We start from the raw sequence: 14,330 nt of genomic DNA, 5'->3' as shown, positions 1-14,330 counted from the left end.
CCAAAAGCGCCTCCCAGAAGGGGGCATTTTTGGGCAGTCCCAGGTCATGTGTAGGAACATAGCGTCGTTATACCCGCACTTGGGGCATTGAGAGGACCTGTCCGGGTTGATTCTATGTAATGTACGTGGGGTCAGATATGTTTGGTGTACTATATTAAATTGAGTAATCCTAAATCTCACGTTCGAGCTAATTTGATTGAACTCTACCCTCCTCCACTCTGCCTCTGTCAAGGGCTCTTCGAGTAATCCATCCCATCTGCCCTGTACTGGCAGCGGGTCTACAGCAAGGTCCTCTCTCAACGCCTTGTATATTTGGGACACCAGTCTGCGGCCCCCAGCCATCGTGACGAGGGTCGTAAGTGTGGTGGTTATGGGTGGCTCTTCAGGGAATGATGGCCCTATCTCTCGCGCAATCGCCGAGATATTGGCGTACTGGAGATACTGTCCCTGTCCTAGATCAAACGTCAATTCAGCTTCCTCTCTTGTGAGGAAACATTGACCCAGATATAAGTCTCCCATAGTGGCTCATCGCCCCGCTGTCCACCGAGTGATGGACATATGCTGGCTTATTTTCTTGAACTGTGTCACCGCCCATAGCTGGGCCTCCGGGGCGTACGGTGCCCTTTTCACTACTGTTTTTACTGCGTATTCCCATATAGTGGCCACCTACCTAATGATGTTGGGGAAGTGCGCTGGGACCCCCGATCCAATCATGAGGATTTCTGGGAGAGGAGTTTCCCCATAGGTACCCTCAGCTGCTTCTCCCAATTGTCATTTTCGTCCAGCCAGTGTGTCGCGTGTTGTAGTTGTGTCGCTATGTAGTCGTGTGTGAATCTGGGTATCTAGCCGCCCCTGATCCCATGTTAGCTGCAAGGTAGTTAGCTTCACTCTTTCCCGTTCGGATCCCCACAAGAGTTCCACCAACAGTCGAACCTGTCGTTTAAAGTACACCCATGTGATACGATAAAGAGAGCTCTGCAGGACATAGAGGCATCGTGGAAGAACCACCATTTTAATCAGGGCAATCCGCCCCATCAGAGATAGTGGAAGGTCTCGCCAAAACGAATGGAGTTTTGAACCCCTTCTATGCATTTCCCCACATTATGATGATGGTATGCGTCTTGCGTGTGTGCCAGCCTGACCCCGAGGTATCGGACCGTGTCAGTGACCCAGCACATTCCCACTACCGGCAGAGCGTCTATTCCCACACCGGCTTGAGCATGCCCCTAAGTCTATATAACTGTGTTTTTTGTACAAAATAAAAATAAAAAAACAAATATATCAGACAAAAAAAAAAGAAATTCGAATTGGCAATACCATTGACACCTTAAACTTTTTATAAAGAGCTGGAAAAATGTTGTATACGCTTAGAAATATTGTTTATTACCATAATAGGAAAGTAAAGGCAACAATAAGGCACCTTCCAAAATGGCTTTTTAGCCAGGAAATCTCTTAAAGTTAGATTCTTTCTGTGAGAATATATTGAAAATCATGACATTCCCTCTTTATCTTCCACTCCTTTCACACCTTCCACATTTATAGTGTAACAGCAAAATGACTGTGGAAGATGAGGTGCAAAGACAACCTCCAGAGTCCGCACTACTCCGCTGCAGGACAGCGATGCTTCCCCAGCACACTCCTCTGGTTCACTGCTCCGGGTTCGAGTGACCATCAGCCGCATCAAGAGTTGATTGGACCATGTGATTCCAAGAGCTGGGGATACCTTTTTATTCAATATACTGACCAAAAAGATAAAAATATATTAATCATTTAGTTCCTGTATGATAAATAAACTGCATTAATATAATCAAAAGCTTGATTCCACGTACAAAAGCCACAAATACAAGAAAATTGAAAAGCTATGTGTAGGAGTCTTTCTTAGTAGATGGTGCACACTTATTTAAGGGAAGCAACCTGCACTAATCCACACAACCCTTTTGGTGATTTTAGTGATCTTAGACAACCGTATATAATTCTCTAAGTGGTAGCTGTGGAGAACAGCCATCGGGCTTCGTTCAGAAGTGTCAAGCAGCTTGATTTACCAGTACTAATCATAATCATATAGTGTAGGTTAAGTGAAAAAGAACCAAACTGTATTTATAAAAATATGTATTTACTTTAAACATTCACTTACATGTTGCAATACCTCCTACCCGGAGATATAATCACAATACACACACTACTTCAACAACAGAACAGGTAAGTAGCACAAATACATAGTGGTCTCCAGGGGGAAACCAAACATATACTAATAAAGTGGAATGCAAACCGCGACCGAAGTCGAGACTGGACCCAGAAGACTAACCCAAGGTAAGTACCTAGGAAGCCCGTGGAGGCCGCGTGCTCAATACAAATCGATGGGGAAGTCGCGGTTGCATATTTCAAGAAGAAGTACCCTTCCCAAAGGACGCTGAAGAAACCCCGTGGAATATAGAAGGTCGTGGATACCCCAGGAACCAGGACCAGGGAAGCCGGGTGCATAGGTGTGAAGTGACATCAGAAACCACCGTAGACCACAATGGAGGACTTTAGTGAAGATGCCACTGGTGAAGAAGGTGAAAGAATCCAGTGGAATCCAAGGGTGGATTCTTGAAGAACAGTACCTGCAAGAAGAGGGGACAGAGTCTAGCCCCCTCTGGAGTGACCAGGAGGCACAGAAGATCAATGACCACTGATGATGGAAGTTGCAGGATAGTTGACGGCGCCCTTGTCGCTGCAGCTGTGAGGACCAGGCAGCGCTGTGGAAGACCAGGAGCCATTCACCAGCTGTCCCAAGTCGAAAGTCGAGAGCCAGGGGGTCGGTGTCCAGCGGGAGCGCCAACAAGCCTTGGCAGCAGCAACAGAGGAGGAAAGCGAAGAAGGTGCAGTATCGGGACCAGCAAGGTCCAAGGGACTCACAAAGTGCAGGAGAGTCAGACCAGCCCCGAGCAAGCAGGGGAGCCCACTGGAGCCAAAGAAGACCCTCAAGAGGACCCACAGGCTGAAGGCACAGGAGTCGCAAAAGGACCGTGAGCAGCTCACCAAGAGTGCAGGCCCACGGTGCAGAGGATGCGGTGAGGACGCAGATCTTGGTAGCAGGAGATGCTGGAGACTGGTGCTTCTTGGAGCCCGAAGATCTCTGGAGAACAGAGTCAACAAGCCTTGGCAACGGCAAGTCGATGCGGTGCATAGGGATACTACTCCAGCAGTTCTGACGAGGGATACTGACTTCAAACTTGACAGTGCAGGCCTCGAGGGAGTTGCAGAACCACCACCTGTGTTGCTGAGCTTTTCGGAGTCCATGGGACGGCTGGAGCAGCAGACTGGTCAGCTTGGTTGGGTGCCTGCAGATACAGCTTCATCCGGGTGTCTTGAATGTCCACAGGCCTGGAGAAGAACCTGTATTGAGCACAGGCACAGACAACGCTGAAGACTGGTATGATGACAAGACAGGAAGCAGCAGGAGTCTTCCCAGATGCAGTCTCTGTTCCCGAAGCGAAGTCCAAAGTGCCCAGACGGTTGAAGATGAAGTGGTTTCGGATCAGAGGGAAGGCTGGACAGAGGTTAGGATACTCACATGTCCTTTGTCCAGTTTCGCGCCAGAGTGGGAGCAAACGGCTCCCTGCACTGGTTTGAACTGGAGTATGCAAGGAGGGCAGATCTTGGTGCCCTTACACACCTGTTAGGGAGTCATGCTTCATCACTGGGCGCTGCAATGCCTGATAGGCCTGAGGACTCTTTGTTGGAGAACTTTTGATCCAAAGACACCGGATAGATGAGTGCAAGTGAGGGAGCTAACTAACCGTGTAACCAGTGAGTGGTGGCTTAAATTGGCTCTGGTATCCTAAAAACAAATTTTTATAGAGGAAGGGTACCAGGTCCAAATAAAAACAGTGGTGCTATCATGTGGTCATTAAGTACCAGGATAGTTTCTAGTGACGAGTAGTCAACATGTTTCATGCACGAGAGCCAAAGAATCGGGCAGCACTTCGTCAGGACCAAAAAAACAAAGTCTGCCCCAATCTGGGGCTTCAGGTCTCCCTTCTAATAAGGGGTGACTTAACAATGTTCACCGGCTTGCCCCTAAGTGTATGTCGGCCTATGATTCCACCAAAAAGAGAGGGAGACATAAGGAGGAAAAATACATGCAACAGGTAATTAAAAACAAGTTCTTGGTCCACCGTAGTGATACATAGGTGAACTCATACATGTCTTTAGAATACATGTAACAGGGGGTGTCCTTATAGGAGATTACAAGAAGGGACAAGACGGTACTAAGGAGTGACTACTAAGCCTACTGACCAAGGCAAAGCCACCATTTACATAGGACAGGGACAGGAGCCACATAACAAGATGGGCGGAAAGTGGGCGGACCTTTATGCCCATATCATGAATACACATTTTTAGACAGACAAGGGAACCCAATAAATGGTCAGGGACCTTGAGTATGAACTGTTTTAAGGAACAAGGGTCCCTAACAAGAAGGTTTTTAGCTCGCAGCAAATACAAATAGAAATACAATGATGTCTATTTTTGATGTCCTATTGGACATGATCATTTAATGTAAAACTAAAGAGAAAAATATACAAGTGGGAGCATAATTAAAATAGGGATTTCAGGCAACCGGAGTTGTGGCCGAACAAATTCAACATTTAGGCCACTAATGAATACATTTGCACATTTCCTATAATAAATATTTTTCAGGACTAAAATCATGTGAAGAGGACTGAAAACTTCATGAGAAATGCTTTTGAAAACATGTCTATGTGCAAAAGGTCGGGACAGAAAGATTTTCAAATGTTCCACGAGAGATCTGATAAACCCGTCCAGTCCGGGTTTACTTTTGGGATTCTGGCACATGTAGTATTTTATTCGAATAAATGTGGGGCCTATATTACAATCCTACCCAAACATTTGGGAAGAAATAAACCCAGAGCCCAGACATTTTCAAAGAGAAAGTTAATTGTTATCCCCTCTTTCTAATATATTTAGGTGATGAACAAGTTACTTACCTTCGGTAACGATATATCTGTAAGAGACATAGATCAGTTATAGATTCCTTACCTTAGAATTACCCCCAGGCATCAGACTGGATCCGGAAAGTTTTTCGTCAGTAGTACCCCTGTGCGACGAAATGTGGCGTCAGTCGGCTCCGCGTTTGTCATTGATGTCGTAGTTGCCGGGATGATGTTGCGGTAGCTACTTAGACGCCGCCCTCGCGCGCTGACGTCAGTTCTGTACATGACTTTCCACGCCAGAAGCGCAGAGCCATGAAAGACACTGACCACTGGTGCACAAAACTAGGGCCCTGAAAGGAAGCCCTTAACCTTGGAAATCAGTTCTCAGAACAGGGAGGATGGGTGGGGCGGTAAGGAATCTATAACTAATCTATGTCTTTTACAGATATATCGTTACCAAATGTAAGTAACTTGTTCATCTGAAAGAGACAATTAGTTATAGATTCCTTAACTAAGAATAGATACCCCAGCAATACCAACCCCGGAGGTGGGTCTGCAAACCAAGTTCACACTAGAAAGTCCTGGAGAACAGAACGGCCAAAGAAGTCGTCTCTCCGGACTTGGCTGTCCAGGCAGTAGTGTTTTGTGAACGTGTGCAGCGATGCCAAAGTAGCTGCCTGACAGATGTCATTAAGGGGGACTCCACGTCCCAAAGAAGTGGTAGCTGCCGTCGCCTTGGTGGAATAGGCGCGTAACCCCACTGGAGGCTCCTTCTTTGCCAAGGAATAGCAAGCTTTAATGCACAAAACGACCCATCCAGAAATGATCCGTTTCTGCACGGCCCGACCTTTCTTGGCACCCATGTAGCCATGAAAGCGCACGTTTTGAATCCAGATGGTGGAGCCTCTCTTCTTTGGAAGGATGCGGAGGTGGGAAGAAGCTGGGCAAAGTGGTGGTCTGTCCAATGTGGAAAGAAGTAACCACTTTGGGAAGGAAGGAAGGACGAGTTCGAAGGACAACCTTGTCTGGATGAACAGCCAGAAAAGGAGGTTTAGAAGAAAGCGCTTGGAGCTCACTCACCCTGCGCGCAGAGGTGATGGCCACCAGAAAGGCAGTTTTTAAAGTCAGAAGCCTGAGAGGACAGTTATGTAGCGGCTCAAAGGGAGCACACATAAGATACATAAGAACCAAGTTCTAGTCACACTAGGGCATTACGAAGGGAACAGGAAGAAAAAGATGAGTAATGCCCTTAAGGAAGTGATTTACAACAGGGGACTTGAGAAGAGAAGGCTGATCAGGAAGCCTAAGAAGAGCTGAAATGGCCAAGAGGTAGCCCTTAAGAGTGCCCAGAGCAGAGCCCTGCTAGGCCAAAGAAAGGAGAAACAAGCGAACCTCAGAAAGAGGGGCGGAAAGGGGATCCACAGCCTTTGCTGTGCACCATGCCACAAATGTGTTCCATCTGCAGGCGTATATGTCTTAGTGGAGGGACGCCCGGCTGCCAAGAAAACATCACAGACTTCGGGAGGAAGGTGGAAAGCTGTCAACTGTCACCGCTCAATCTCCACGCAATGAGGTGGAGGCTGGACAGGTTCGGTTGGAGGATCGTCCCCTGCTGCTGCGACAGAAGATCCTCCCGAAGAGGCAGTCGGATCGGAGGATCGATGGTCATGTGTAATAGCTCGGGATACCAGACTCTTTGTGCCCAGTCTGGAGCCACAAGAATGACTTGGGCACGGTTGGCCCTGATCTTCTTCAGCACTTTGGGCAGAAGTGGTATAGGCGGAAAGGCGTATAGAAGACCGCAACTCCACTCGCAATGAAAAGCGTCGCCGAGCGAGTGCTGCCTTGGAAATTTCAATGGGCAATATTGCTGACATTGCATGTTCTCTTCGGTGGCGAATAGATCTAACCAAGGCTCTCCCCACTGTTGAAAGAGACCTTGCACCACCTATGTGTGAAGACGCCATTCGTGATCCATCATGCACCTGCGGCTGAGTTAATCCGCCCTGGCGATCAGCGAACCTGCCAGGAGTTGAACCACCAGGGATATGCCCTGATGTTCCAGCCATGTCCAGAGGCGGAGGGCCTCTTGACATAGGATCACGACCCCACCCTACCTTGTTTGTTGCAGTACCACATGGTGGTGGTGTTGTCCTTGAACACCTGCACTACTATTCCCCGGACAGAGGGAAGGAATGCTTTGAGTGCGAGACGAATCGCCCAAAGCTCCAGAAGGTTGATGTGGAGCCCGGACTCCACCGGAGACCAGAGGCCTCTGATCTCCGCCTCCCCCATGTGGCCACCCCATCCCAGATGTGATGCAGTGGTCACCACTGTGAACTCTGGTTGGGGAAGGGAGAGGGATCTGACGTCGACCAATCCTGGTTTATTAGCCACAACTGCAATTGGTTTGTAGTGCCCTCCGAGATCCGGACGCAATCGGACAGGTTCCCCTGATGTTGTGCCTACTGGAACTTCAGGTCCCACTGAAGAGCCTGCAAATGCCATCTGGCATGGTCCACCAGCAGGAGGCCATCCGGCCCAGTAGCTGAGTGTCATCGTGACCAAAACCTGGGATAGAGGCTGAAAGATCGGAATCATAGCCCGAATATCCTGGACTCGCTGTTCAGGAGGATAGACCCAAAACTGCTTCGTGTCCGGAACCGCTCTGATGAAGAGGAGCTTCTGAGAGGGAGTCAGCTTCAACTTCTGTACGTTGATGGAGATCCCCAGCGAATGCAGGAGGTCGGCCGTAGTCTGGAGGTAGGAGACGACAGTCTGGGGCGAGCCCGCCTTCAACAGCCAGTCGTCGAGATAGGGGAAGACTGGAACCCCTGATATGCGCAGATGGGCTGCGACCACCGCCATCACCTTTGTGAACACCCAAGGGGCGCTGGTACGCCCAAAGGGGAGCTCGGTAAACTGAAAACGCTGGTGGCCTATTTGTGAACCGCAAATAGTGCCGGTGGGCCGGCAGGATGGGGATGTGAAAATAGGTGTCCTGCAAGTCCAACGCTACCATCCAGTCTTCAGGGTCGAGGGCAGACAGGACCTGAGCTACCGTCAACATTCTGAACTTCTCCTTCCAGAGGAAGCGGTTGACGTTCCTGAGATCCAAAATAGGACGCAGGCGTTTGTCCTTCTTGGGCACCAGAAAGTAGTGGGAGTAGCAACCACAACCTACTTCCGGGACAGGAACAATAGAGCCATAACTTCCTGTTGGAGAAGAGACAGATGATCCCCGACATGCGATGGCACTGAGGTGGCATGCAGGGGGGGCGCAAAACACCCCTGTCCGACGTGATGGTGCGCCAGTGGGAGAGGTGATGGCGAATCCTGCCGCCCACTGGTGATTGGTGGCCCTGGAAGGTCGGACTAGGAGGGTTTGGAGGCTGCTGCAGAGGGAGAAGTGGTGGACTGGCCTGCTTGCTGGCCCCCAGACCCACAACGGTGGTTCCCACATCCCCGGCAGCACAGGGGCTGAACAGCTTGCGCCGGCCTGTGGTCTTGGGTGGAACGTGGTGGGGCACCCCTTCTGTGCCCACGAAATGGGGGAAAAGCAGACTGCGCAGGGCAAGTGGTGGAGAGGCCCAAGGAGACTTGGCCTTAGCCTGTGAGTCCTTGAAGCGCTCTAGTGCGCTGTCTGCCTTGTCTTCGAACAGGCGACGGCCATCAAAGGGCATGTCCATAAAGGTAGATTGGACATCCCCAGAAAAGCCAGGCAATCTCAGCCAGGCGTAGCGTCCAAGGGCTACCGATGTTGAAATCGCTCTACCTAGCGAGTCGGCAGTGTCCAGTCCACAGCGTATGGTAAACTTTTCTGCGTCTCTCTGCTCGGCAACTGCACGGGAGAGTATGGCCCGGGACTCTTCTGGGCACTGGGGCAGCACCTGCGCCACTGTATCCCACACGGCCCAACAGACATGCTGTGTTTACCGACTGCAGTCCCAAGCTGGAGGAAGAAAACATCTTCTTCCCAAGATGGTCCAGCTTTTTGGATTCCCTATTAGGTGGTGCGTTGGGGAATGCACCTTTGGATGTGGAGGCTTGAGCTACCAAGCTCTCAGGGGTGGGGTGTTGGGAGAGGAAAGTGGGGTTGCCGGAGGCCGGGCGGTGGCGTCGGGTAATCATCCTATCCACAGGAGCCGCTGTGATGGGCCTGGACCAGGTGCCCAAAAGGATGTCGGTTAGGGCTTCATTGAACGGCAGCAGGGCTCCGAAGAGCTCGCTGCCGGCTGAAGCACCTCTGTCAGGAGGTTAGTCCTGACTGCCACCATAGGCCGCCCTACGCAACACCACTGCGTAAGAAGCTCACTGCTCCGTAGCCACGGTAGGAGGAGACAACATGACAAGGTCTGGGCAAGTATCTAGACCACTGGCTGCCCCCAGTTCCTCTCTCTAGTCCGGGTCATACTCCAACTCCAAATCTTCACTTTGCTCTCAAACTTAACCCTAGGCTGACTTTAAGAGGCATTTTATTGTATCGGCCTCCAGGCTCTAGAAGCACCCCCATTTCTAATCTAGATAGCCTTCTGGAACCCACTCTTTTAAACAATGATTTTACCATCCCCGGATATTTTAATTTTTACCTTGAAGACAAGGACAACAGGGAGACAGAGACTCTTCTAGACACATTGGGAGCCGTAGGCCTAACTCAACAGGTACAGACCCCCACTCATGAGGCGGGACACACGCTAGACGGTATCTTTACCTCGGTTCAAGGTCTCATACTCAAAGAAACTCTCCCTTTGACATGGTCAGACCACTCATTAATTAAGTTCAGTGTTCCACACATCACTGTCGGGATCGGAGGTATCTCCAAGCCCCCTGTCTCCACCCATATAGAGTGGAGTAAAATGGATAAAATGACCCTCCATACACAGTTGGAGAGCTCTCAAGCACAATTAAATGGTTACTCAGAACTAGCTGCCACCAAATAGACTGAATGGCTCAATGAAGCTGACAATGCCTCAGTACCCACAAAGAAATCGTCAGGGAATAGGAGCACCCCCTCTGCCCCCTGGTTTTCTGACGCACTACGGAAAGAAAAGCAAATATGCCGTCGACTAGAAAGGTGTTGGCTAGCAAATTATCACTCACCTGAGAGGAAAGCGTACAAAACTGCCCTAACACAATATAAAAATGTACTCATATCAGGAAAGAGGGATTATTTCACCAGACAGATTGAGAATGCAAAAAAATCCCCTAAAGCACTATTTGCAGCAGTAAATAAACTTACTATACCCAAAAATACAGGGTTCAAGGGCAATCAAAAGTTCTGTGACAACATCGCAGCTGCTTTTAAAACCAAAGTCCTGGACATTTTTAAGATCTTTGAAGACACATCAGTTGACCTCCCCACCACTCTACCGACAAGCCCTGTTTCTGAAAATACTACCCTGTGCAGCTTCTCCCCCACTTCATCTGAAGCAGTGGAAAAATATATAAAAGAAGCTAAGTCGGGATCTCCCTCCGACCCATGCCCGCCGGCATTTCTGATAGAAATAGCAGATCTGGTGAGTCCCGGGCTCACAGAAATTTTTAATTCTATGTTTGAATCTGGCAATTTTCCTTCCAGGTGGAAAGATACCTCCATCTTTCCGCTGCTGAAAAAACCCAATCTGGACGCGGCTAACCCGAACAACTATCGACCAATAGCCCGGTTGCCGTTGCCAGCCAAAATAATAGCCAAAATCATGAATACTCAATTAACACAATTTATTCGTGTAAATAACCTGTTGGATCACTTCCAGTTTGGTTTCCGCCAAGAACACAGCACGGAAACGGCACTTATCAAAGCCACTGAGGAGATCAGAGCGGTGATGGATGGAGGAGGCACAGCCGCCCTTGTGCTCCTCGATCTGTTAGCTGTCTTTGATTCGGTTGACCACTCTCTCCTGGAACAGTGACTGGAGTGTCTGGGGGTCAGAGGCATGGCACTAGCCCTACTGACCTCCTTTCTTAAGGACAGGAGATTAACAGTCTCGGTTGATGGGTATCATTCAGAGCCTTACACCCTCCCATGTGGAGTACCACGGGGCTCCTCCTTGAGCCCTTCTCTTTTTAATGTCTACATCTCCGAACTGGCTCCTCTGATCCGGGACTTTGAGTTTAGTCTGACGTCGTATGCTGACAACACCCAGGTAGTGGTGGCTGCTTACAAAAATCAGGCTCCCCCGATTCAACAATTTTAGAACTGTATGTGTACCATAAACAGATGGATGAGTACACATTGTCTCAAACTCAACTCTAAGAAAACAGAGGTCATGATTTTTGCAATATGCAGCCAAACTGGGGTAATCTGTGGTGGCCGGCTGAGATGGGAGAACCACCAAAACCAGTGGTCAAGGCTAAGAACCTTGGAGTTTGGTTTGATAACAAACTATCGCTCTCTCAGCAGACAAATGCAACTGTCTCCGCCTCCCACTTTCTTATCAAGAAAATAAAGGAAGATCTTTCCTTGTATTCCAGCGGACACCAGGAAAACTGTGGTAACTTCGCTAATCCAGTCTAAATTGGATTACTGCAACGGGCTTTACTTGAATGTAGAGAAACATTGTTTAAAAAAACTTCAGATGGTTCAAAACTCAGCAACACGTTTACTGGTCAATATCCCCAGGGGCAAATCTATCTAAAGAGATTCGTAACCTGCACTGGCTTCCTGTGTCACAAAGCATCAAATTCAAGGCTCTTTGATTGGTGTATAAAGCAATGACCCACACAGGTCCTTCCTTTCTTCAAAACCTTTTTGTCTGAAATGAACCAACAAGACATCTCCGTTCCACAGGGGCCAGACTCTTGACAGTGCCCAGAATTCGAACATTGTGTTGGGGTGGCCGCTGCTTTCACTACGGCACCTCCAAACTCTGGAACACTCTTCCGAGTGAGCTCAGAAGTGCAAGTTCCCTCTCCACCTTCAGGAAAGGACTAAAAACTGTCTGTTCATGAATTAGACGTTAGAACGGCCTTAATGTGTCCTCAGCGCCAAGACACCCGAGGGTATTCGTGTGCTTTATAAATACCATTAACATTAACTGATCAGTCAGAGGGTCTCCAGACACCTCACAATCCTCCTCGCCCTCCTCTGGTTGCCAATCTGGCCTGATTGGAGTACCAGGGTAGAACAAGGACACAAAGTTACCAATCAGCGCCAAATTTGGCGTCAGTCGACGCCGGTCCGGCTCCGTGTCCAGTTCAGGGCAGAGGCGGGGGTGGACACCGGCTGGGGACACAACCGGCGTCGGCTGCAGACGTGGTGCCAGTGGAATCGGTGCTGGGGGAGATGTAATCAGGTTGACCAGTGCCAATCCGGATCCAGGCCTGGATCCAAGGGGTTCCTGCGGTGCAGGGCTGGAGCTGGCGGCGGCAAAGGCCCAGGGCCCCCTGACGAGTCCGCGGGGCCCAATGGCGCATCCGCGGCATTGGGCTGCCCAATGGTGGCATGCATCGCTTCGTAAAAGGTGCAAAGCTGGGCAGGGGTCACTCTGGGTCCTGGGAAGGGAGGGAAACTCAGAGTCGACCCTTCGGGCTCCGCACGTGGAGCCGCAGGAGGGGCACAACCCGCATCCCTTGTCGCGTCGCCCGACCGACGGGGAGAAGTCGAAGAGCGACAATGCTTCTTTGACTTCTTCTTGTGCTTTGACTTACCTGAGGAGTGCGAAGACTTTGAAGAAGACTGGTGGTGGTGGCTCGACGACCGGTCCCTCGACCTCCCACGCGACCAGGACCTCGAATGGCGCAGAGCCGACAGCCAGGCCTCGAGGCGCTTTCGGGACCGCCCCCGCAAAGACTTGGGATTCATGGTCCGGCAGTCGGAGCACGACTTGGGATCGTGTTCGCACTCCAGCTAAAACAGGCACACGCAGTGCGGCTCCGTCATGGGATCAGCCGGCTGCAGGAGCCGCAAGCCTTGAAACCGGGCATCCCTAACGTGCACCAGGAGTTGAAGACTCAAACGGTGTCGACAAAAGTTGCCAAAAAGTCAGTCAAAAAGTGACAGGAGGTACCGCTCTCTCCGGAACTGCGCTGACTGGCGCGGAAAAAGAAAGAACTGATGTCAGCGTGCGAGGGCGGTGTCTAAGTAGCTACTGCGACGTCATCCTGGCGACCACGATGCCAACGACGAACGCGAAGCCGACAGACGCCACCTTTCCACGCGCAGTGGTACTGCTGACGAAAAACTCTCCGGATGCATCTGACGCCTGGGGATACTTCTAAGGTAAGGTATCTATAACTAATTGTCTCTTTCAGATATGTTTACACGGGCAGGATGTTATTACTACAGTAAATAAAACAGCCTCTTGTATATAGACCCCTTTTACATAGGTAATAGATAGGGGCATTGTGGTATTGTTAGTATTTGTTTAAGTTGGTATATTTCTTTCTCCCCATTTTGTAATGTATTGTTTTCCTATTCCATTCTTTTATGGAATGCTTGTATTCAGTTGGACAAAGAGTTGGATCTGGTTGAGGAGCTGGAGCTCTGTGGCTGCGCCTGGTTGTGGCTGGAGTTTCTTCCTTAAAATAAACAGGACTCTGCCAGAACTATGTGTACTCCTCTTAATTACCTGCTCTTCAACAAAGAACTTCACATTGGCATTGATCGGTTCTGAACCCCTGGGAGAAACTTCAACACGCGGTTGAGGTGAGGATTATTTGTTTTCAGCCCTAAAGACTTCATTCACGCTCTAAGGTACTGTGCTTTCTGCCGTGGGTAACTTGGAAACGAAAGGAAATTTGCTTGGATTAATATTTAATGATTTGCCCTTTCTACTCGTGCGCAGGGCATTTGAGCTTATTCACTTGTCTCCTGAGGCAACCATGCGCACCTCCATTGACGCCGACACTCGCTTGCTTCTTGCGCTCACTCTCTGGACACACTCTACAGCTGTTTCCAGCTTGTGCGGCTTCACCCGCCCCCACGAGCCGAGGCGTCTGCGGCTTCACCTGCTCCTGAGAGCCGACTCTACGGTGAATTCCTGCATGCGCTGTCCCATTCACCTTCCTCCCCTCTTGGGGGTTACAGATATGTTAAGGCACCATTTGGATGATGGTGAAACTGTAGCTCTCATCCGGCTAGCTCTTAGAGCTGCCTTTGACATCGTGTCCCACCATATTCTGCTGGGGAAACTGGGTTGTGATGAAGTGGCCCTGGAATAGTTTAGCTCCTTTCTGAAGGACCGAACCTTCCAGGTCTCCTCCTCTTCGGCTAGATCAAACTCCCACGCCTTTTCCTGTGGAGTCCCTCAGGGCTCGATGTTAAGCCCTCTGCTATTGAACATATAAATTTGCCCTTTAGCTGAGGTGGTTGAAAATGCTGGGCTGTCTCTTTTTTCTTACTCCGACGATACCCAGATTATGTTCTCTCTTTCTCCAACGAATAGACACAGGCCC

General features: G+C 49.8%; 1 protein-coding gene across 4 annotated transcripts in view; it reads right to left on the bottom strand.

Annotated features, from left to right (window-relative positions):
- Positions 1–1,359: 1,359 nt before the first annotated feature.
- The window catches only part of XRCC3 (X-ray repair cross complementing 3), a 178,041-nt gene continuing 165,070 nt past the window's right edge, over positions 1,360–14,330 (bottom strand). For all 4 annotated transcript variants that reach the window (XM_085626282.1, XM_085626280.1, XM_085626283.1 and 1 more), the window contains one exon: positions 1,360–1,739. In XM_085626282.1, the coding sequence (XP_085482408.1) occupies positions 1,490–1,739 (250 nt within the window). In that variant the 3' untranslated portion in view covers positions 1,360–1,489. The remainder of the gene's footprint in view (positions 1,740–14,330) is intronic.

Source organism: Triturus cristatus, chromosome 9 (genome assembly GCF_964204655.1).
Source record: "Triturus cristatus chromosome 9, aTriCri1.1, whole genome shotgun sequence".
In the NCBI taxonomy this organism is placed as follows: domain Eukaryota; kingdom Metazoa; phylum Chordata; class Amphibia; order Caudata; family Salamandridae; genus Triturus; species Triturus cristatus.
The sequence above is the reverse complement of the archived record's forward strand: the minus strand, read 5'-3'. Positions and strand labels throughout refer to the sequence as shown.